Raw genomic sequence first — 22,779 nt, forward strand, 5'->3', positions numbered from 1 at the left:
CAGTGTTGGAGCACCTGCAATTTCTGGAGCAAATTATCCCATTGATTAATTGTTTTAATGACAGTAAATTTCTCTCTTCTTTGTGGCAGCACCTTAGAAGGGTTTGGAGGTCATGTTACCTTTGGGTTACAGTAACAGCCCAAAGTTTGAGGACAGGGCATAAAAACCATTCAGCCCTTGTACCTTTGAACAATTGCTGAAGAAATGGTCATTAAAAATGGATATTTTCTAACAAAGGAAAGAGCTGTGCCATACGTTCTCATTCTGCAGTCCATTTCTCTTTGTTACTACTGGACTGTGAGCTGATGTACTATATTTTTACTCTTCTTTTTACTTACTTTATTTTTTATTTTACTTATTTTGCCTTCAAGTTAGTATTGACTTTTGGTGATTGCCTTGACTAGTCCCTGCATTTTCTTGGCATAATTTTGGAAGTGGTTTGCCCTTATCTCCTTTGTAGGATGAGAGTGATTGGCCCAATGTCGCCCAGTTGGCTTTGTACCCAAGGCAGACCCCTGTGCCTTAGAAAGAACTAATGCTGGGTCTTCGCACTTGCAATCCAACACCATAACCTCTATACCACACTGGCACTCCAGAACAAAGAGAGGGAGAGGATTCGAGAGTTCTGAACACCAAAGAAATAAATCCATCATTTTGGGATTTGTATTTGTTGCAGCCTCCTATAGAAGCACCTAAGCAAAGAAATCGCATTGTGACTCCCATAGAAGTATCAAGACAAGGAGGAGGTGATAGGATCTCCGTTTATTATGCCAAACCTGACAAAGCAAGTCAAGAAAGACAGGCTCCTAAACCTGTGTCTCCCAATGATGGTAACATGACATAATGTAGCTGGTGCCTAAGATTTCAGAATGACATTGGGTCTTTTCCTGCTTGCGCTTAATTGTGGCACAGATTTGATCTGGGAGTTAAGTCATCCTTTACTATACTAGCATTAAAGTCATGTTTTTCTCTTGCTCCAGCTTCAAGATGTATAAAATCTATAAAGCTTTGTCGCCTTTACTTTGGAGCAGTGTTTGTCAACCACAGTAGCTTTAAGCTGTGTGGATTTCAACTCCCAGAATCCTTCAGCCGGCATGCTTGCCTGAAGAATTCTGGATATTGGTCCAGAGAGATCCAGTCCTCAGTTGCTATTTGTGATGTGCTGCGGGGCTCGATATTCTCTCCACTCCTTTTCAACATCTGTATCAAATCTCTGGGCAAGATCATCCGTCACCAAAGGTTGAGGTATTTACAGTATGCCAATGACACCCAATTCTATATTTTTACTCTTGGTGACCCAAGTGATGTTATGGCTGCTCTCTCGTGGTGCCTGGAGACTGTGGGAGGCTAGATGGAGGGAAACAGGCTTCGACTGAACCTTGGCAAGACTGAATATCTTTGGATACCCTGAGCTCCAGGATTTGGGACTTTTGTCATCTTTGACTCTGGATGGGGTGGCACTGCCTCAGTCAGTTCTGGTCTACAACTTGGGGATTCTCTTGGACTTGTGATACCTTCTTGAGAAGAAGGTGGCTGTCACACTCGCCACATGTCCTTGATTTTAATCTTGGTTTTAATTTATTCTTGTTTTAAGGTAGATATATATTTTATGTCTGTAAGCCGCCCAGAGTTATCTTATAGTAAGAGGGGTGGCGAATAAAATTGATACATAAATAAATAAACTAAACTATAAATAAATTGAAGTCCACATATTTTAACATTGCTGAGGTTGAGAAACACTGCTTTGGAGAGAAGTCAAATGTCGACAATGATTAGGAACAGAGACAATAGATATAGGACTGCCAGTGAAAACAGCAACTTTTACACAATATTCTTTATGAAGGGATGGATGGACAGCAGTGGGAAAAGGCCCTTTGTAATTGTACTTGTATATTTTATTTTTATTTATTTTATTTATTTATTTAATTTGATTTGTCAATTGCTTACAAGATAATAGGTATAAGAATAAACATAGATTATGAATACATGAAATGGATACATATAAGAAAAATAAAAGAAACAATAGGACAGGGACGGTAGGCATATTGGTGCGCTTATTCTTCTTGTGCTTGAGAAATGAACATAATTGGTGCTTACATCAAACTACTTTGGTTAAATTATATGTGACAGTAATTGCAAAACAATAGTCTCCAAATGCAAGTTTCGTTTTAAACACTTCATAGTTCTGTAAGCTCAACGGATTAATTTGCTCTTCAAGAATATTAATTCTTGTTCATACCTCTTTAAATTATTTGCCTTAATCAGTTGTGCAAAGAAAAACCCTCAAAATTTACATTTAGCATAGGCACCTCTTGAGCTTAAGCGACTACTTAGAGTTACAAGGTTGATTTAGTTATACTTTAATTCTCAAAATATGTAAATCATATTTGGTAGCCCCTTCAGATCCTTCTCATTTGCCACTGAAATTTGGCCGTAAAACTCATTGTCAAATTTCTCTTGTTAATGGCTTAGATCCTATATTCAGTTGCTTCAAAGCTCAGGTTAGGAACAGGAAGTTAACAAATGAAAAATACCCATTTTGAGATTCAAAGATGAATTACATTAAAATTTCAGATACATTTTGGAATTGTTTGTATTTTAAAATGCTCTCATTTATTCTCTGGGATAACCCTATCTGATGATCATGTATTTGTACTTAATGTACAATTATGTGAAAAAGTATATTTTCTGGATTTTTGGATATCTCCGCTGTCGAGTTTATCAAAAATACTCATGAAAAGGGAATTTGAGTGAAGAAATCACCCAAAGGTTTCAAATTTTTTTTTTTTAATAAACAGTTATCTGACATGTAATTTGTCAGAGTGACAAAGTTAATCCCTCTCCTTCTAATTTAGTTGATGTAGCTAAAGGGTTAATTAGGACCAACAAGTACTTTAGTAAATTGTCAGCTGATTTGATTCAGCTTTATATATTTTATACAAACTTTGATTTTTCTTAGTGGCACATTGTGCCCTTTTCAAAAGAAATTTCTGAAGACCTCCATAGAAATAACATTGATACCTGTCTCTCTAGAAGAAATTACAAAATCTTATATGAAACTTCAGAACCCACCAATCTATAATTGGAGACATGGTTTTAAAATGAAAAGATTTGGAACAATAAGGAACAGTTATCCTGTTAAAATCTCTCCAAGAGCACAGCATAAAATGGTTCAAAAAGTCACAAAGGACCTCAGAACAATATCCGGAGGCTTGCAGTCTTCACTAACCTTTGTTAAAATAAGTTTTTAGGACTCCCAACATCAAGAAAAGAAAACAAACCGAGAAAACATGAAATTCATGGGAGAATAGCAAGACAGAAGTCATGGCTCATAAAAGAACATTAGTGCTCATCTCAAGTTTGGAAGAAAAATATCTGGGTGACTCTCCAGACTTGTGAAGCAATGTTCTGTGGACAGATGAATCAAAAGTACAACTTTTCAAGCTACATGAAACTATGGCTATTAGAAACCAAGTATCGTATTCCACAACAAGAATATCATACCACTTGTCCAATAATAGAGATGGTAGCATCATAGTTTTCTTTGCTGCTTGAGAATCTGGATGTGCCATTATTTAAAGGAAGGGGAATTCTGTTTGTTTCGGAAGATTTCACAGAAGAATACTAGATCTTTCGTCTCCTAAATGAAGTAGAAACCACGAGATAGTGATCCCAAACATACAAGTAAGTCTCCAAGAACATGGATAAAGAAAAACAAACTACTTATTTTAGAATGAAAAATATCAAAGTCATAAACACCACTCAAATGTTACAGCAGGCACTGAAGTGTTCGGGTCACACTAGAAAACCTTCAAACGCTACTGAAATGAAGTAGTTTGCCATGGAGAATTCACTAATGTTCCTACTTAGTGATGTGAAGGACTGAACATTTGGATGCAGTTATCAAAGCTTAAGAGTGGTACAACTAATAACCGAAACTAGGGTGAGGGAGTGACTTTTCACACTGGTACATCACACGTTAGATGACATTGTTGATATATTCATTCTCTTTATGTCTCAGTAGATCCACATGAAGAGAGCCAGTTTGGTTAAGGCATCAGGCTAGAATTCGGGAGACCATTGAGCTCTTCCCACCTGAGGTACAAACTCAGCTGGGTAGCCTTGGGCCCTATCTCTCTCAGACCTGGAAAAGAGACAGTGGCAAACCACTTCTGAAAAAACGTTGCCAAGAAAACTGCAGGGATTACTCTTCAGATTTAGAAGCACCAAAAAATAAATGTAGCTGTAATGGAATAACAAAGTGAATAATTCTGAAGTATTTTTTCCTTAAAAGTGTAAGATGATGCCCCCTAAAATACTATTATTATACTAATATTGTATTATCACAATACTGAAAAATTAATAACCCTTTAAAACACGGTTTGTACTTTTCTGATAGGAGCCTTCTTATTGCAATGAACAAGTGCACTTGCAGCGATGTGTGTACTTTTATTGCTTTTTTATTATACTCAATTTGGTTCTTTGTTTTTAGAAAACAGTGGCAAAAATTCAAGACTTACAGTAGTTGCTTTGTTGTTCATTTGGGCTTTAGGCAGCCCATATTGGATCAATTTGCCTTGAAATACTAATTGAACCCACACATATAAAATAAAGCTGAACAGCTTGTAGCAGAAGGCTAAACATTTAGGAATTTAAGTATTTTTATTATTTATCAATTCATGCTTACAAAGCTGAATAATATCTCCTTTTGCTTACTCATTTACTAACAAGGATGATTCCTAATGTAAAAAATACTGATTATTAGACAACTGTAGCTTAAAAATGAGGTTCAAATTTCTGTTACAAATAATGCTTAGCAAAAACAATGTAGCTATAGTTTTTGTCTATAGATATGCATGTGTACTATGTTTGTGTTTGTAGTTCCATAGAGTAAAATAAAACAGTTTTTAAAATTAATTTATTTTCAGAGCATAGTGTTTATATAGCTCGTAAATCCCCGACAGAAATTGAAGGGGCTCGTGAGATTCAAGAAGACAAAGATGTTAAAGTGGAAATACCTATTGATCAGGTAAGTTTAAAATAGATATTTCCTGAATGAATTTATTAGAATTTTTATTCCCAACTGCCCTTGTTTTTCTTTCAGGACTCCTAAAAAAGTCAAAATGTTTCTGTAAAGGACCTATCACCTTGCCAGCTAGATCTCCATTTCAGATTTTAAGTAGCAGACAACGTAACTTTTTTTTTGAGTGAGGGAGTATTCTTTTTAAGTGAACATAAATTATAAGAAAATACAGCTGCCAGTATTGATATGTATACTCAAAAATAGTCTATGCTATATCTTCAGAAATAAAATACTGTGGATGTCAAAATCTTAGGAAGTCTCTGACTTTGTAGATTCATCTCTGGCTTTGGCATTATTACATGCCTATTGGACGAGTTGCACTTCAAGACTCTTGAATGCTGACTTAAATAATGAGAAAATACTCAAAGGCATGCCTTGTTTAGTTAAGATGATTTCCAGATGAATGACTTTCCTTACTAGTCTAAAGATGCTATGTAACTATTAACTCTTCAAAAGGGGTGTTCATATTTTTGCTGCCATCTACTGGCCAGGTAGGGTTGTGCCCCTTATTTCAAAGAAGCAGCAGCATACAGTATATTTTCTAATCATTTTAAAAAATTCTACTGGTTGTCTATTCCAGTGGTGAAATGCTACCGGTTCGACCTGATTTAGCCGAATGGGTAGTAAAAGAAAAAGCTCCAACGATCAGCTGAGAGGAGAAAGAAGAGAAAAGCGCAGGATCGGCCGTCCCACCCCTGTGCTTTTCTGTTCTTTATCCTCTCAGCTGACTGACACAGCAGAGCCTCAACTGGTGTTTGGAAAGCTGCGCGAGTGCGGGCGTTAAATGCGCGCATGTGCGAACTGCACAATCACCAAATCGGGAGGGAAACTGGTAGAATCCCACCACTGGTCTATTCCCTGGATTTTGATATTCCATTATTAAAGGGAGAGAATTAGAACAAAAAAAACCCCTATCTGACCAAACACAATCATTAGTCAGAACTGGATTTTTGATTTGCTTGTGTAAAGTAGAAAAATCAGTTTTTAAAAGCTAAATAGAACATGGCTGATTTTTTTATTGTGATAAGGTTATGCCAGAAAGCTTATGTTTTGTTTTTTTCTGGTCATGTAAATAATAACTGGATTTTATTCTAATGAAGTCTATAGCTGAGGTTTTCCAGAACAAGGAAACTTATTCATAACCCGGGATTACAATAAAACGTATTAGTTTCCTTACTGTTTTTTCAGTATTGGAGTGTTAATATAAGATGTTTAAACTCCAGTGCCTTTAATGGAAACAAATAACTGCTTGTCTTTTTTTCCTTATTTGTGATAAAATAATATAGGGTAAATTTCATTTTACTGAATACTGTTCATACAAATCTTAAACAGACTTTATTTCTAAGCAAAACTGTAGCTGAGAGCGTCCAAAATTAGAAAAGGTATTTGCATCCTGGAATTAGAAAAGAAAAGGTTAATTTTTGTTTATTGTTTTTACAGCATTTGAATTGATATTGGTTATTTCAAATGAAATCTCAGGCATAAATCCTTTTTTGTCAGTTTGTTAAAAAATATTATGAAATTTGCAACAGGTTTTGTGTTTATATTGTTACTCGAAAGAAGTAAGTCTTAGGTTTCCTACATAGAAAATTTATTCCTCAAAAAGGAAAACAGCTGGCTGCTTTTTTCTTAATACGTAATTTTAAAAAGCTGTAAGTTGTTTACTTTTTTAATATAAATCTGAATTGGAATTTATGTTATCCAAGGTTCCAGCTGAGATCATCCAGGATGAGGAGATTTATGCAGATCCTGGGAATCTAAAAGAGCAGGTTTGTTTTTGTTTTTGTTGCTATTTTAAGCAATGGGATTTGTAAAAGATATGTAAAAAGAAATCCTGATTGTAACTTAAAGTTTTTTTCATTTTAAAACCAAAAATAATCTTAGCAACTAAAATCATTTAGGATATTTGTCATTTGCATTTGCTGTTCATAAGAAGTGACTTTCAGGGTTACTAACCCAGGGCAAAAGATAAAGGGGTTGTTTTAAAATAGCAGAGCAAAGTTACTTTTCTTTAATTCATGATAATATAGGAAAACTTTGATTTATTTCCATCTTTTATGCAAACATAACTAGACTTTATCTTACCAAGGCTCCAGCTGAGATTGTTCAGGATGAGACAATTGATGCTGAGAATAGAGAGGAACAGGTCAGTTTGACTTTTGTTTTTTTATAATACCAGAAAGCAAACTTAGATATTTAACGTGAAATCTCAGTTTTGAGTGCTTGCTTCCTAGTTTGTTAAAAAGAGAAATGAACGTAAAATAACCAAAACTACCGGTATATATGATAATTGATCTGATTAACAGCTGGAAAAACATCAGCACATTCTGCCAATCACCTCAGCTGCAGGGTAATGTAGCTTCAGGAATATTGAAATCTATGTGCTTAATAATTAACTGTTCAATGGTTTAGGTATATGTTGCAATAATATGTTTTATGTTTAATTTTCTTTTTGTGTTTAACATTAAAATATATACCATATATTAAGTATAATTTCAATTTCATTTCTACCTTACTCAGGATAGTCGCAGCTACACACACACACACACACACACACAAAGCTGTTGAATCTATAAAGATTTCCAATCATCCAGGTCAAGGTTGTCCCAAAAGTGCTTTTCCAAAAGGTAATTGGATTTTCTTGTTTTTTCCTCTGTGAAAACGTTTTGTTTCTTATCCAAGAAGCTTCTTCAGAAGCTAAGCATTTGCAAAGAAAAAAAAAACCAAGAAGGTCCAATTGCCCTTTGGGAAAGCATTTTTGGGACAAGCTGTTGAATTACAATGTCAAAAATAGTATAGCCTCCCCTTCCCCCCGCAGTTTCAGCCATTTGGGACATGCATGTAACATCGCACGGAACAGGGATAGGGCTTGCATCACAACATTACAACACTGTCTCTCCTTATATGGGTGCACAAGGCTACATAATTCAGCTCTGGCAGATGGTCGTCCACTGAGGACAGAAACCGTCTCTTTATGGAGAGTGGAAACATTGTGCTTACCCTCCAAATGATTTTATCCATAGCAATTTTGACCATTGTCTCTCTGGCCTTCCTCAAGTATCACAGAAGGTAGAGGAGGGTGGACAGTCTTTCTTGCCACAGTCATTAAGTGAATCATTGCAATTGTTCAATTAGTAACATATTTGTTAAGTGAATCTGACTTCGCCATTGACTTTGCTTGACAGATGGTCGCAAAAGGCGATCACACGACCTTGGGACACTGCAGTAGTCATAAATAGAGGCTAGTTGCCAAGCATCCAAATTTTGATCATGTGACCATGGGGATGATGCAAAGGTCATAGGTGTTAAAAAAAAAACTATGGTCATAAGTTTGAAATAAGTCATAAGTGAGAAAAACCTAGAGTCATAAGTCACATTTTTTTCAATGGCCATTGCAACTTTGAACAGTCACTGAATGAACAGTTATAAGTCAAGGACTATCCGTGTTTGGAGCAAGTGGTTGCAGGCTCTAAGCACATGAGACTTTCAAGGTTATAACCAGCACATAGTAATAAAACCAGCAACCCAAGCACTATCCATAGGACTGATGTTGCATGACTGCTTTGGGCCATAAAGCATGAGCACCAGTGCTTAAGATACGAGAATGTTAGGGTTTTTATGTAGGCTCCATCTAACCCAGGGGATTCCTGGGAGTTGAAGTCCACAAGTCTTAAAGTTGCCAAAGTTGGAGACCCCTGATCTAGCCTGTTATTTTAATATACATCTAATATACATTCATTTTTATTGCAAAGTATTTTTTAAATAACAATAACCCAGAATGTTGTTCACAGTAGAACCTACAATAAGATAAAAAGCTCTACTCTGCTATAATGGATGTGGATAAGATGTAGTAAATGTACCTCTTAGATTTCAAGATTAAAAAATGGAAAGATTAATTCTTACTGCTTTTTTCTGTAGGCAAAAGAAGGTGAGCAACTGCAGGTCAGTGTTAAATATTTTTTTTCAGTTTTTAAAACTTATGAAATAGCAAAATCTGAAATTATTGAGTTGGGAAATTTTGCTTTTTGCTTTTGCTTTTGCTTTATAGTCTCCTTATAGTGGCCGAACTGGCATGGAAGCTAACTAGGGTCACCACTGATTAGTACATGAATAAGAGATTACCTTGAAATCCTTGGTTATAAATTTAGGCTGGAAGTAAAAATAAATCTAGAAGAAAGCTATTTAATTATTATTCCCTTCCAAATTACATGGATATGTCACTAGCAGTCTAGCTCAACTCCAAGGGGACATTAATTTTCTTTGTTTTCAGTAAGCATTTCTTCAGGAGAGTTAGTTTATTACATCAGAAAGTAAAACACCATCTTCCATATTGGTTCCACCACAGAACAGAGATAATGAATTTATGAATCTCATTTTTTCACATGTTCAGTTGTAATCTCAGATTAATTTCATAGGGAAAAATGGCTGTTAGAAGAGCTAAATTACAATCTTGCCTGTCAATTACAATTGATATATCAGATTAGGGAAAGCATTGACAGAATATTGAGGAAGTAGTCTGCTAATTTTAGCTCCTACTGTGAAATCCTTCTTTTTCTTTTCAAATATTTATATTTATAATGTATGGAATTGAAGCTTGTATTGTGATACAAATAAAGGGAAGCCTTTCCCATGGTTCTTTAAAAATTATAATTTTTACACAGCCTCAAGTTTCTTCATTCCTTTGGGATATTTGGAATAAACAATAACATATTTTTATAATTTTGAATAACTCAATGATCCTGTCTAAACGATAACTAAAGATTTCATTCTCTGATAAAATTATGTTTCTTCTGTTAAGATTGAGTTTTCAAATATAGGTCTTTTCAATGTCTCTAGGTGCCTAAATTTTCTTATATTATCTATACAATATATATGTAAAATATTTGCTTTGGCAAAGTTACAAAATATTTGCTTCCATTGGATTAAGCAATGTGGAATGTGGTTTAAATACTTGCTAAAATCCATAGGAATAATTTATTACTATTGATTACTTCAGTCATCCACTATAAGTGAAAGAGTACCTTTTAATTAATAATGCCAAATCTGCCAATAAAGTGCATCTTGCTTGATGAAGCATTTTCTCTCCCACTGAAATTGTGTGACTTTAAAAAATTAAATCTATATTGATTTTCTAATTGGTTTTCCATGCACTATCCACAAATCCTTTTAAGTGAATATATCTGCTTATTTTTGGAACAGAACTTAGTGCCTACAGTTATATATTTTAGAATTGCTACCAATTCTGATATGAATTAACTGGAATTGTTATATATCAGCTGAAACCAGAAGAGATGAGTAGAACTAACTTGCAATTAAAGTTTTTAATCTAGTCTGCAACTCTTCATGTAGTGAGAATTTTGGCACAATTCTACACATGCCCATTACTGGAATAATTTTATATAAAATATTGTAGCATCATAAGCAGCTAATATGTGTGAGAAATATTTATTTTGAATATAAACTATGCTTGGATATAAACATTCCCAAAGATTTAGAGTAAGATTTTTAGTGTACATGATCAAAAGACAATTGGTTGAATCTTACATTTAATTCTGCTGGATAAAAAAAAATGTAATTAATACATTTTTAAAAGTTTCTATTTTCTTGGTCTTAAAGCATATCATGCATTCTTTAAGTCTACCCTTGATGTACAACTTCTTATTGTTCTCAAACAATCACATCCTGCATCGCTAGTCAGTCTCTTGAAATCCCATTCAATATATTTCAATTTTTTGCGTTCGTCATTTGGTTTTGAAGAATATAGACTCTTATATAATAAGCCTCTGTTCTGAGACATAAGAAGGCCTTGGTAAATTTAACACCATTATAAATCAAAATTATTTTGCGCTTAAATTTCTGACTCAAAACTTGCAGCTGACAAGTTCAAAATGGTGCAAATTCAAAATATTTTCTACATTATTGGAAAGGGTGGGATCTATGTGAAGTGAAAGAAAAATAAAAAAATTATTACCAGTTGACCTAGCGCTCCTTATTGTAGTCTTTTGGAAAATCTGCCATTTCTCAGGGACAGTGGCTGCAGAGGTTTCAACAGGAAAAAAAAAAAGGAGGAAAGAGCCAGGAAAACCAAGCTTCAGCTGTGTGTGCTTGTTTGAATGTGTGTGTGTGTGTGTGTGTGTGTGTGTGTGTGTGAATATTTATATATTTATATGGCATTATGTAATATTAATGACACATATTTTATAGAATATATCACATTAACAAATATTCTTATATAATTATATAGTAATATGTTCCATAATATTTTAAAAGCATGTGTATATGTGTGTAAGGGGCATGATAGCTCAGTGGTTAAAGACATTGAACTTGTCAGCTGCAAAGCTGACCACCTGGGTTCCAGACCTGAGCACCGTGTGATGGGGTGAACTCTCATCCTTGCCCCAACTTCCGCTCACCTTGAAGTTTGAAAGCATGAAAATATGAGTAGATAAATAGATACCACTTTGATGGGAAAGTAATAGCGTTCTGTGAGCCTCAGCGTATAGCCATGCTAGTCACATGACCACGGTTAAGTGTTTTTGGGCAACACTAGCTTCCATAAATGAGCACCATGCCCTAGAATCAGACATGCCTGTAGATGGAAACTTTTACCTTTACCTTTATATGTGTATGTATGTATATACTATATATGTCTGTGTACACACACACACACACACACACATCCTTTATTTATTTATAAAATTTGTATGCTGCCCATCTCACCGATCACCAAGTGATTCTAGGCGACTTACAATATATTAAAAAGGTACAAAAGATAATATAAAGTGATTAAACTTAACAGGATTAAATAATATTATATATATATACACAGTTGAACACACATATATGTAAACTCTCTATATACATATAATATATATGTTTTCTTAAGTTTTCGCGGGTACTTACATGTATGGTATTCAGCTTTGCTCGGGTATTTTCCCACGTCATTGTAGTTGTGCTTTTAAAGTTGTAGCAACGTTTCGGCAGAATCTCATCTTCTGTATTGAAGCCTGATGATGGCAGATGAGATTCTGCCGAAACATTGCTACAACTTTAAAAGCACAACTACAGTGACGTGGGAAAATACCCGAGCAAAGCTGAATACCATACATATAATATATACTATCCATAAAAAATATTGCTATTCGACAGGACTTTCATGATCTCTAATGACTGATTTCTGTTACAGGAGAAAAAATGGGCTTTCAATAGAATGTTTGGATTCTTTTTCAGTAGATCAAGGAAAAAAGGTATGTCGTATTTACTGTTTCGACATCGTAAATGCCTTCAGATATACACTTCACCTACAACTGATTAAGTATTATTACTGCACTCTTAACATCGACAATTGATAATATGATAGATGCTCAGGAAAATTTTACTGATAGGAAAAAGGCTATATTCTCTTGGCTAATTTCAAAGTTAGGTGTTTTGAGATTCAGGACTGATTCGGTGCTTTTTGATATAGCACAGTTTGTGGAACTTAAAAATTTAGTGACAGCCAAAACTCTGTATGGACTTAACTGGAAGTAGACATACTGAAAGAGAATAAGGCTGTCAGTCACTGATCTTCCTCCCTCCCTCCCTCCCTTTGTGGGACAGTATATTTTGTGTACCACTTGCAGTGTGTGAGATGCCTGATCAGTAGTGGTGTTGTTCTCTTATCCTGCTCATTATAGGCTGTTCAACAGGTAGAACAGAATTGTGGATAAGCTAGACCTGTGGTCTGATTCATACAGCTTTTCACATCTTAGCTCTTGGTTGTTATAATTAGTAAGAGGTTTATACCTATAGTCATCTTGGCATTCTTTGATCAGTCCTGAGTTGTGGATATTTTGTAAGATAAGGCAGATCAATGTGGCCTTCAATGTACCACTTGACACTTTGAAATACATTTTTCTTATTCCCTTCTAATGTTCTGCTATGTCACATTTTCCTTAGGCCCCTGGCATGCCTTAGCAGTCAGTTTAAGATCTTTGATATGCGTATATTTGTATTTATTACATTAATTCTTTATATTTTTGTGGATGCATTTAACATTTTCTTAGGTTTGTGCTGAAAAATGAATAGTATGAAATGGGAAGAGTTGTATACTGCCTCCTGTGGTAGCTTGCGCAAATGCTCATTTGAGCCATAGGTAAAAAGTCCATACAGTTGCAAAAGGTACGATAAATCTTGTGCCTTTGAAAAAGCAGTTGGGAGGATCACATAATCCCTGAATTTTAATATACCATAGAGAACAATGAAGTGACCATATGGATGCTAGCAGTGTGGGTTATGCAAAGCATTCATGTATGAATCTTTTGACACCTGCAGCAAATAGTTTGGGTTCTAAAACATGTGAGTTTAGATGTTTTGCTCCAGACAGGGATCAAAATGCAGTTCTGGTTGGGAAAAGTTCATGTCTTTTGTTTTAGTTGTTGTGATTGGAAGTAGCCTTGCTTCTTCTCTTGTCTAGTAAAAGGTATCGTAAAGCCATAATAAAGACAGCATTCATGTTCCACCTACTATTCACATAGGTTGGTTTGGGGGGCTGATCTGAGTTGAATTCTGGGGCAAGGCATTTAGAAGGTAGCTATTGTGGCTCTGTCTCTGGAGTCTGATGGAGAATGAGCCACACAGAGGAAGAAATTACTGCAAGAGACGATTGGATCCAGCACTGGAATAGTACTTCCGCTTGAGGGGTAGTGACTGGAGGTAAGTATCTGGTCGCTTGCCTCGAAGGCAACCTCCACCACCTTAATTTAGTTTACAGGTAGTCCTTGACTTACGATCACAATTGAGCCCCATTTTATAACCTTTCTTGCCACAGTTGTTAAGTGAATCACTGCTGTTGTTAATTTAGTAACACAGTTGTTAAGTGAATCTGGCTTCCCCATTGACTTTGCTTGCCAGAAGATCACAAAAGGGGATCGAATGACCCAAGGACACAGCAACCGTCACAAATACACGGCAGTTTCCTAGTATCTAAATTTTGATAATGTGATCGCGGGAATGCTGCAATGGTTGTAAATGTGAAAACAGCCATAAGTCAGGGTTTTTTCAGTACTGTTGTAACTTCAGTTACTAAACAAATGACTAAGTCGAGGACTATCTATATTTATTGGGTTTTTTTTTTGCTTCAGTTTTGATCCAATGTCATGTTGAAAGTGAGAGAGAGAGAGGAAGGGAGGAAGGAAGGAAGAGATTTCTTTTACCTTGTCCCATTTCACTGTCTGTAAGAGATCAAAAATACAGAACTTCGCATTCTTGTCTCATTCCTTTCCGTTAAAATATTTATAACCTTCAAGGAACATGTTATTCTGAATTCAAGGAAGGACAAGGCAATGCTAAGGACATTGTACTGCAGTGCTGCACGTTAAGAAGCATAATCTTTAAAGTGATCTGGGATCACAGTGTGGCTGATATCTGTCTTGTTCTTTATCAAGTTTTATGAGTATCGTTATCACAGATTTTAAAAATTAAGATCATACGTGATTCGACTCCTATGTAGTTAGAACATTATGGTTAATTCATTCGTATCCATAGCTATTCTCAAAAGTCAATAAACAAAAATAGACATATTTTTGGAAGTCTTTTTCATTTTCATTATCCACTGAATATTAGCATTGAGTTTTCAGTGATCTCCCTCTTCTGAATTCACCTTATATATTACAGTTTTCATTTTATGTATTGTTGAAGTCTGGATTGTAAAATCCTGAGTATTACCATGCTATAATGTCATATCAGTTCAAATTGTCATTAGAATGTTCTTTAGCTCCCCCTTTTTTTAGTCCTGGAATAAAATAAACGCTTTCCGGTTCTGTGGCCTCTGCTGCAGTGATGGAATTCAAATTTTTTTACTACCGGTTCTGTGGACATGGCTTGGTGGGTGTGGCAGGGGAAGGATACTGTAAAATCTCTAGTCAGAGGTAGTATTTGTCGATTCTCCGAACTACTCAAAATTTCCGCTACTGGTTCTCCAGAACTGGTCAGAACCTGCTGAATACCACCTCTATTCTGCTGTGTTTTCTGCGCTTCCTTAAAATCCACATGTACTGCTTTATTTATCACTGCATCATTTTGTTAAGATTTTAAACAGCTTTGCTGTATTTCATCAATTTCTGCAGATTTGTTGATTGCTGTGTTTTCTTTTTGATAGTATTTTTGTTAAAGATTAGAAGTTACCACAGTAAAAACTAAAAAAAAATATAGAAGGGTAGGAACAAAGAGAAAAATAGGAAGAAAAATAGAAAAGAAAGAAAAATAAGAACATACTAAGGCAAAAGAAAAATTACTTTTCTCCCAAGTATATATTTTTTTAGTAACTTATCACCTTCTCTTAAAATACAACAAATGAATTATATAATCAACTACAACCAAATCCATATAGCCACTTTTAGCGGCTTCCCCAAAAGTCCTCATGCTTCATTTTGTACAGTGAAAACAAATTCTCAGTTTTTTTCCTATGTTGTTTTATCTTCAACTTTAGCCTTTTTGGTGTTCTATTGAAAAAATTTGAACTTTCAACATCAGTTTATCCTGAATTTATGCTTGGAGCATAATCAATTTCCAATGACTCTGTGTGGCTTACAGTTAAAAAGTAAGAAAAAAGTAGAAAAACACGATAGCCAAAAAGCAACATATAACTACAACATATAACCTTCTAGCAGGGGCTCAACCTTCACTCTGCCTCAAAGCGAAGGAGAGTACCCGGGTCTTTAATAGCTTCCTGAACATGATCAGGGTGGAGGCATCCAGATCTCTGATATGAAGTGACCCACTTAGATCAACTCCCAGAATATCAATATTTAGTTAATGCTTAGTCTGACTTTCAGGTCTGCCATCAAGCTTGCTGTTGTTTATGATTCTGACATGTTCCAGTGATTGCATGTGTATGCTTGTGTCTGTGTATGCAATACAGATCACAGATTTGTTCCCTTGCATTGTATTCAGAGCTTATGATCATTCCAAAGTTATAGCGAAGAGAAAACTAGGTATGAACATTAAGTAGTAAAGAGCCTTAAATAATTCAGTTAATGATTCAAATAAGTTTTTCTTTACAGTGAAAGAGGCAAAACCTTGGCAGCATCAATCCTCCTGTTCTGTAATTCCAGAACTTCAAAGCTTTTTTTTCCAAATGGACCTGGCTTTATCAACCAATCTCTGTTATGAATGTGGCTCTGTTTTAGACAGTATTGTTTATTTCTTCTGAAAAAGTTTCCAATATTAAGTGTACATTAAACTTGTAACCTAATCCACATATTGCTTACATCAGGTATTTCATTTCTTTTTGAGAATTACTATCTGTTCCTCTCATGGCTATTAAAATTGTTTTTGTCACTGGAGAGGCTAAATAGGGTTCCCTTTTTAAAAAAGTCATAAATGTCTTACTGTTAAATTCAATAACTAGCATCATGAATATGCTGCTGCAGATTTCCAGTTGCAAAAGATTAATAGGCTAATCTAAGAAATAATAGAAGTCGAGAAAACATAGATTTTACAAATGCATAGCTTTTAACCATAGAATTTAATGCAGGAGTGTTTTTTATCATAGGACTTAATTCCTTTTGGAATATAAGTTTATGTGTAACTTACATACCAAAGGCAAAGCTCTTAAAGCAAAAATGTCATAGAAAGATGACATATATAAGAGGCTATTTTTTTTTTTACTAAAACAGTAAAAAAGAAATCGTAAAATTAAATAAAATTAATAACAAAAGGAAAAAAGGAAACATTTTTCTACCCATATAAATTAAAAGTATGAAAAATTACTCTTGATGTGTACAAGTATTGTTCTATGTAAAATTTTTGCATATGGTTGAATCTATAAAGTTTCATTTCTTTCCCATTTCATTATATATGTTTACATATTCATTTTATATTTTATTTTCTTCAATGAGAAATAAGATTTGTTTTACATATCAAGTTCATGAAGTTGGCAAGTATATTTTCAATTTTTATTCTGTCTTTGGGAAGAATTTACTTTATAATTCTGTTGATTGTAAAATAATTAGTTTATTTGTTCAAATTTAATGAGAAAGTTAATATTGTGCATTTCTAAAATACTGGCAACAGTAATGACAGCATATTTATTAAATATAGTATATCTAATTTTCCCATTTACAATCTACTGTATTTAATTGGATGAAAGTAAAATAAACATACCAGTTCAGAGGTGGTATTCAGCAGGTTCTGACCAGTTCTGGAGAACCAGTAGTGGAAATTTTGAGTAGTTTGGAGAACTGGCAATTACCACCTCTGACTGGAGATTTTACAGTATCCTTCCCCTGCCACCCCCACCAAGCCACGCCCACAGAACTGGTAGTAAAATAATTTGAATCCCACCACTGTACCAGTTTCATGTACACAATATATATGTTTTTCCTGCTCTCCCTATAAAGTCTTCTAACCTCTCTTTCCCCCTTAATTAATTATTTGAAATGTCTTAACTTTAGATCCTTAAATACAGAGGCCCAGATATTAAATTACCCTAAAGTTAATTTTATGATATTCAGGACTTTATGTTAAAATTCATATAGTAACAACAACAACCTGTTTACTCTTCCTTTCACATAAGGTTTCATTTCTTGGTTGATTAGGTTTAGGTAAATAACTGAACATCATAAATGTAATGAGAAAAATATTTTGTACTCTCAATTACTTTTCTTGGTGAAAAGGTATAATTATAGACACTTAGTCCTGGGTATTATTATTTCATTTCTATTGCAGATGTAGTAGTACATTGTGTCAATATAATTGCCTAACACTACAGATTAAAATATCCTGTTTTTATTTCCATTGCCATATTGTGGAAACATTTCACATTTCCCTCAGGCTGCAAATATTCAGCGATTAATGGCCATGCCATTTCCAGGGAAGTGATAATATGTGAAATCTCATTTGTCTTGATAGGCAAATGACTTCTTTTATGTAGATTTAAGACTTCTGTATACTAGATCAGGTTCATTAATTGATTTCATTTAATTTCCTGTTCTGTGCAATCCACAGAATGAGGGTTTCAGCAGTTTTTATAAAGAGAATTTTTTTATATCCTGCTTATTGTGCCAATATATACTAAAGGTGCATACTTAATAAACCCTAAATTCTAAAATGTGTGGTATTTAGCTAAGAAGAAATCCTATTTAGAAACCAGAATGTCTTATTTGTACACATAAATTGGTACTAGAAATGCATGCCATCTTTAAAGGGTTACATATGTTCTTGCTCTTTGTGTGATAAAAATGTATTTAATTATGATATCACATGTTTACCTATGCTGTGGAAATGAGAGCCTGGGAATAAAATTGAGTTTTATCATGAGCCGTCAGATGTAGAATTCTGCCTTATTTGCTGATCTTGGTAGAAAGTTTATAGGAAATGAAGAAGGAGACTGCAGTCAGAAAGACTTCTGCTACATGTAAGTCAGTGATAATGAAATCATGCAGAACTGTATTAAAATGTTTTTTTTAAAGCTATTTTGGTAGTCAGTCTATAAAATTGGAGACAGAAATTCAGGCTTTTTTGTTTAGTCACACAGACCTTCAAATGCAGTGGTGTTTATCTTCTGCCATGACACGCAGTTCAGCTTAGCCAGTGCCTCAATATCCATATACAGATGATTCTCAACTTACAGCGGTTTGCTGAGTGACCGTTCGAAGTTACAACAGCACTGAAAAAAGTGACTTATGGACATTTTTCACACTTAATGACCATTGCAGCAATCTCATGGTCACATGATTTATATTCAGATTCTTGACAACTGACTCATCTATGATGGTTTCAATGTCCTGGGATCATGTGGTCACTTTTTGCAACTTTTGATAAGCAAAGTCAATGGGGAAGTCAGGTTCATATGTTATTAATTTAATAACTGCAGTGATTCTTTAACAAACCTGGCACGATAAGTTGTAAAATGGGGCAAAATTCATTTAACAAATGTTTCATTTAGCAACAGAAATTTTGGGCTCAATTGCGGTCATAAGTTAAGGACTGCCTATAGTGGTTTTTTTTCCTCATCTGGTACACTAGCTAATAAGCAGAGAAAGGGTTGGAATCTTGTAGTGTCATAGCAAAAAGTAGGCAGTATTAGACATTAAAGAGAGAACCAGGCAGGCAGCTGACATTTCTGATAGCATACTCTCTCACAAAGTCTGATCATTCTGCTTGAAACATGAATTCTAATCTTAGTGATGATTTTTAACCTGGAAATGTTTCCTAGCCTACCGTGTCCACACCATAAGTTTAAAGGTTAAAATGGAATAATTCCACATTCAGTTTCATTAACTTTCTTGGAGGAAGGGCACACGGTCTTGAGATTATCGGATAAATAAACATTACAGAGAGTGTATACAATATAGGGTACTTATATTTAATTGATGTTTTTCTCTGGGTGTTTTGACTTCCTGTAGGTTTGATTTTCTTGCAACACAGAATATTCCTAAATCTAGATGTTGAAATCATATTGATTATCTATTATTGTCTATTAAATACTCCCAGCATTTTTTCCACTACCCCCCCCCAATAGTTTTCTACAATTTTAAAGTAAATACCTCTGAAATGGGAGTGATAATATTTACGCCCAGTGATTCTGTTTTAAAAGACTCTGAAAAAATCCCAAAGTTCTGTGTACATCCAACAGATAGATAGTGTTGAATGTGTAATGGCAGTGCTATATCATTAAATTATGATGTGCTTTTATGAGAGGTATTGTGCCATATTCTACTTTTCATTCTTATTGATAAATGTAAAATGTGGATACATTTTAACAACAATGACCATTTCACAATTGTGCTAATTGTTTATTCACATAAGAGAAAGAATTGCCATAGAAATGAATAGAATTTGCTTTACCATTGGAATAACGTGCACACCATTTTTAGATATAAAGGAAAACGACGAAGAACAAGATAGAAAGAAACAAATGGATGATTACCCTCCAGAAAATGAATACTGGGATGCCTATGGTTATGACTGAAGGAACTATTTTAAACATCTTGCCACCTATTCTTACAAAGGTATAATATAAAAGTTTGATATTTCAAACATATTTTCTCGTGTACTAAGTCTGCCAGAGCTACCTTCAGTAATCTTCATTATTAATAGAAGACAGCAATGAGATGTGGAAAATTCGACTGTATGTTCTTATCAACAGATTTTTTGCAACTCAAATGTGGTACTGCTGTCATACATGTTAGCACATAACTGAGAAAATGATCTAGATAAAATTTTAACCTTGAATAAAAATAGATATTAGATTTGATATTAGTAAAAGGTAGTACATTCCTATACATTTATATTGTATTGTACTATACCATATTATTATTATTATTATTATTATTATTATTATTATTATTATTATTATTATTATTACAGTTTTATGGGACTTGCTGCAAGTTAAATAGCTGTAGAATTAGAGAGCTATAATATTAAGCTAGAATAAACACATTTCATGAATGAGGACTTATTCTGAAATGATGGCATATAAGATTACCCTGTTGGTATTAAAGGGTAGGGCAATATTTTTAGCATTGATTAGTTTGCATATTCTTTTAGGTTAAAATTATTATTGCATTATTCAGAATTAACTTGATCATTCTTGTCACGGAAGCATATTTGTTAGGCTGTAAGTAAGAATTACAAGAAATATTACATGATAGTTAACTTTGGATTTGCAATCACAATATTATAGATTAATAATAATTCTTTTTTTTTTTTAGGTTTCTAATCTTACAACCCTTGAAAATCATGTTTATTGATGATATATTCTGTGTCTTCATTTAAAAGTATTAACTATTTCATCCTTCCAGCACAATTAAAAATGTAAACTTTAGCAATGGGTTGTCTGATTTATATTTTTGAGTGCATTTCTCCATAAAGATTTAGTAACAATAGACATGTAAAATACTTGAATAAAACTGCAACATACAGTGATTTTCACTATACAAGTTGTTGATGATTAATTCTTTTGTAACTTCCTGATGAACTATCTTTCTATGTCTCCATAATCAGCAAACCTGCTGTGATATAATTGCATTTGAAAGAGAATTACCACCTCATGAAATGAATAAACTTCATTATTAAAACTGATAATTGAAGAAAAACATTTAAATATCCAAAAAGAATAGCATCTTTTCCTGTGATTTGAGGATTTTTCTAAAGAACACACCAATGTTTTAGGAATATTTTAGTTTGATGCAGTTTATAAGATCTGAATTTTTTAAAACTATATTCTTATAGAAGATTAAACACATTTCCCATCAGTTAAATTAATAAAACCAGTCTTGAAAGGGGGCTAAGAAAAATTAACAGAATGTTAAACAAATCTCATAAGGAAAGATACACTGTTAAATCTAATTCCAAAATTGTATCTGAAATATAATTATATCCTGCCAATTCATATCAGCAAAAAACAGACTTTTATATAAATAATTATATAGAATCATCTTTTTCTTTTCCTTCCTTCCTTCCTTCCTTCCTTCCTTCCTTCCTAGCAGATCTTAATCACAGGTTTTTTTTCAGTCATAACTGTTGGTATTTTTCTTTCTATCATGTTTTAACATACTACATTGTTTTTTGAGCCCATAGCCATTCTCTCATAAATTACAAATACTTGTAGAACCAGCCAAATCCAATTAAGGCAACTTATGTAAAAGACATGGGACAGTTTTTGGACCTGTCTGCTTATTTGACCATTTACGCCAACAAAATCAAAAAATTGTCTCTGAGAAATTTGGTATAGTATAGAATGATTAATGACTGAACATCATCTTTTTTCAGAAATGTCACAAATGAAACCTTGTCAAGTTGCCTTATTTAACCTATGTCTCTATACTCTTTTCCAGGGTTCTTTTTGTGTGTGCCATCCCTAAATATATTTCTTTTTGAAGGCTGCAAACTTCTCATGTATGATATATGAGGCCCAAAAGCAAGGCAAAGTTCCCAAAACATTAGCATGTGTGCAGGAAGTAGCCTTTTGATTGGACATGTTGAAGTTATCATATCAGATGGTTAAATGGGTGGATAGGTGAATGGATGGATTAGGTTTTTATCCTATCTTTCAAGAATTCAAGATGGCACACATGGAACTTTATTTCCTCCTAGTTTGATCTATAGTAACAGTCCTGTGATTTGCACTGTGCTGAGAGAGTGTGACTGATCCAAATTAGTAAATTTCTTTAAGCATCCTTGTCTGGGGCAGGCTAGAACCTGAATGTCTGTCATGTAAGCTCTGTTCTTTACATGGGTTTCAATCAAAGCAGTGCTTTAATGCTGGCTGGTGAATGAAAAACACTGAATTGAAGCATTCTAGTCCTTCCACTCAATGATTGTGTGTCTTCCTTCAAGCACATTTGATGACAGGAAACAGCCATCCATTTGTGTAAATGTTTCTACAAGAGACAGAAATAAGCCATAGAGCTGTTTATGAACAGGGGAAGAAATTCTGAGTTAAAACTGCAATGGTGAAAAATAATAATAGACTTGAAATTTTCTGCTCCATAAATATCCCATAAACCTTTATAGCTCTCCTTTCATGTATCATCTTTCATTGATATGTCAGCTTTTCCAGTTGCATCCAAATGTCTGTTTCCTTATCAAGTATTGCATATGGCAACCTGTGAAAAGATTAAGAATAGAATCATACAGATACATATTACAAAGTACAGGATAGCTTCTGCCATGCTGTGTTGATATCCCTTATTCCCCCCTGACTGTTGAAA

General features: G+C 34.2%; 1 protein-coding gene across 1 annotated transcript in view; it reads left to right on the top strand.

Moving 5' to 3' along the window:
- The window catches only part of DCDC2C (doublecortin domain containing 2C), a 35,351-nt gene extending 14,352 nt beyond the window's left edge, over nt 1–20,999 (top strand). Inside the window, exons 7-14 of the mRNA XM_087916841.1 lie at nt 677–830; nt 4,929–5,029; nt 6,790–6,852; nt 7,173–7,229; nt 9,002–9,025; nt 12,270–12,330; nt 19,942–20,076; nt 20,779–20,999. Coding sequence (XP_087772967.1) covers nt 677–830; nt 4,929–5,029; nt 6,790–6,852; nt 7,173–7,229; nt 9,002–9,025; nt 12,270–12,330; nt 19,942–20,036 — 555 coding nt within the window. The 3' untranslated portion in view covers nt 20,037–20,076; nt 20,779–20,999. The remainder of the gene's footprint in view (nt 1–676; nt 831–4,928; nt 5,030–6,789; nt 6,853–7,172; nt 7,230–9,001; nt 9,026–12,269; nt 12,331–19,941; nt 20,077–20,778) is intronic.
- Nucleotides 21,000–22,779: the final 1,780 nt, after the last annotated feature.

Source organism: Pseudonaja textilis, chromosome 1 (assembly GCF_049901715.1).
Source record: "Pseudonaja textilis isolate UNSWEBS1 chromosome 1, rPseTex1.2, whole genome shotgun sequence".
Lineage (NCBI taxonomy): Eukaryota > Metazoa > Chordata > Lepidosauria > Squamata > Elapidae > Pseudonaja > Pseudonaja textilis.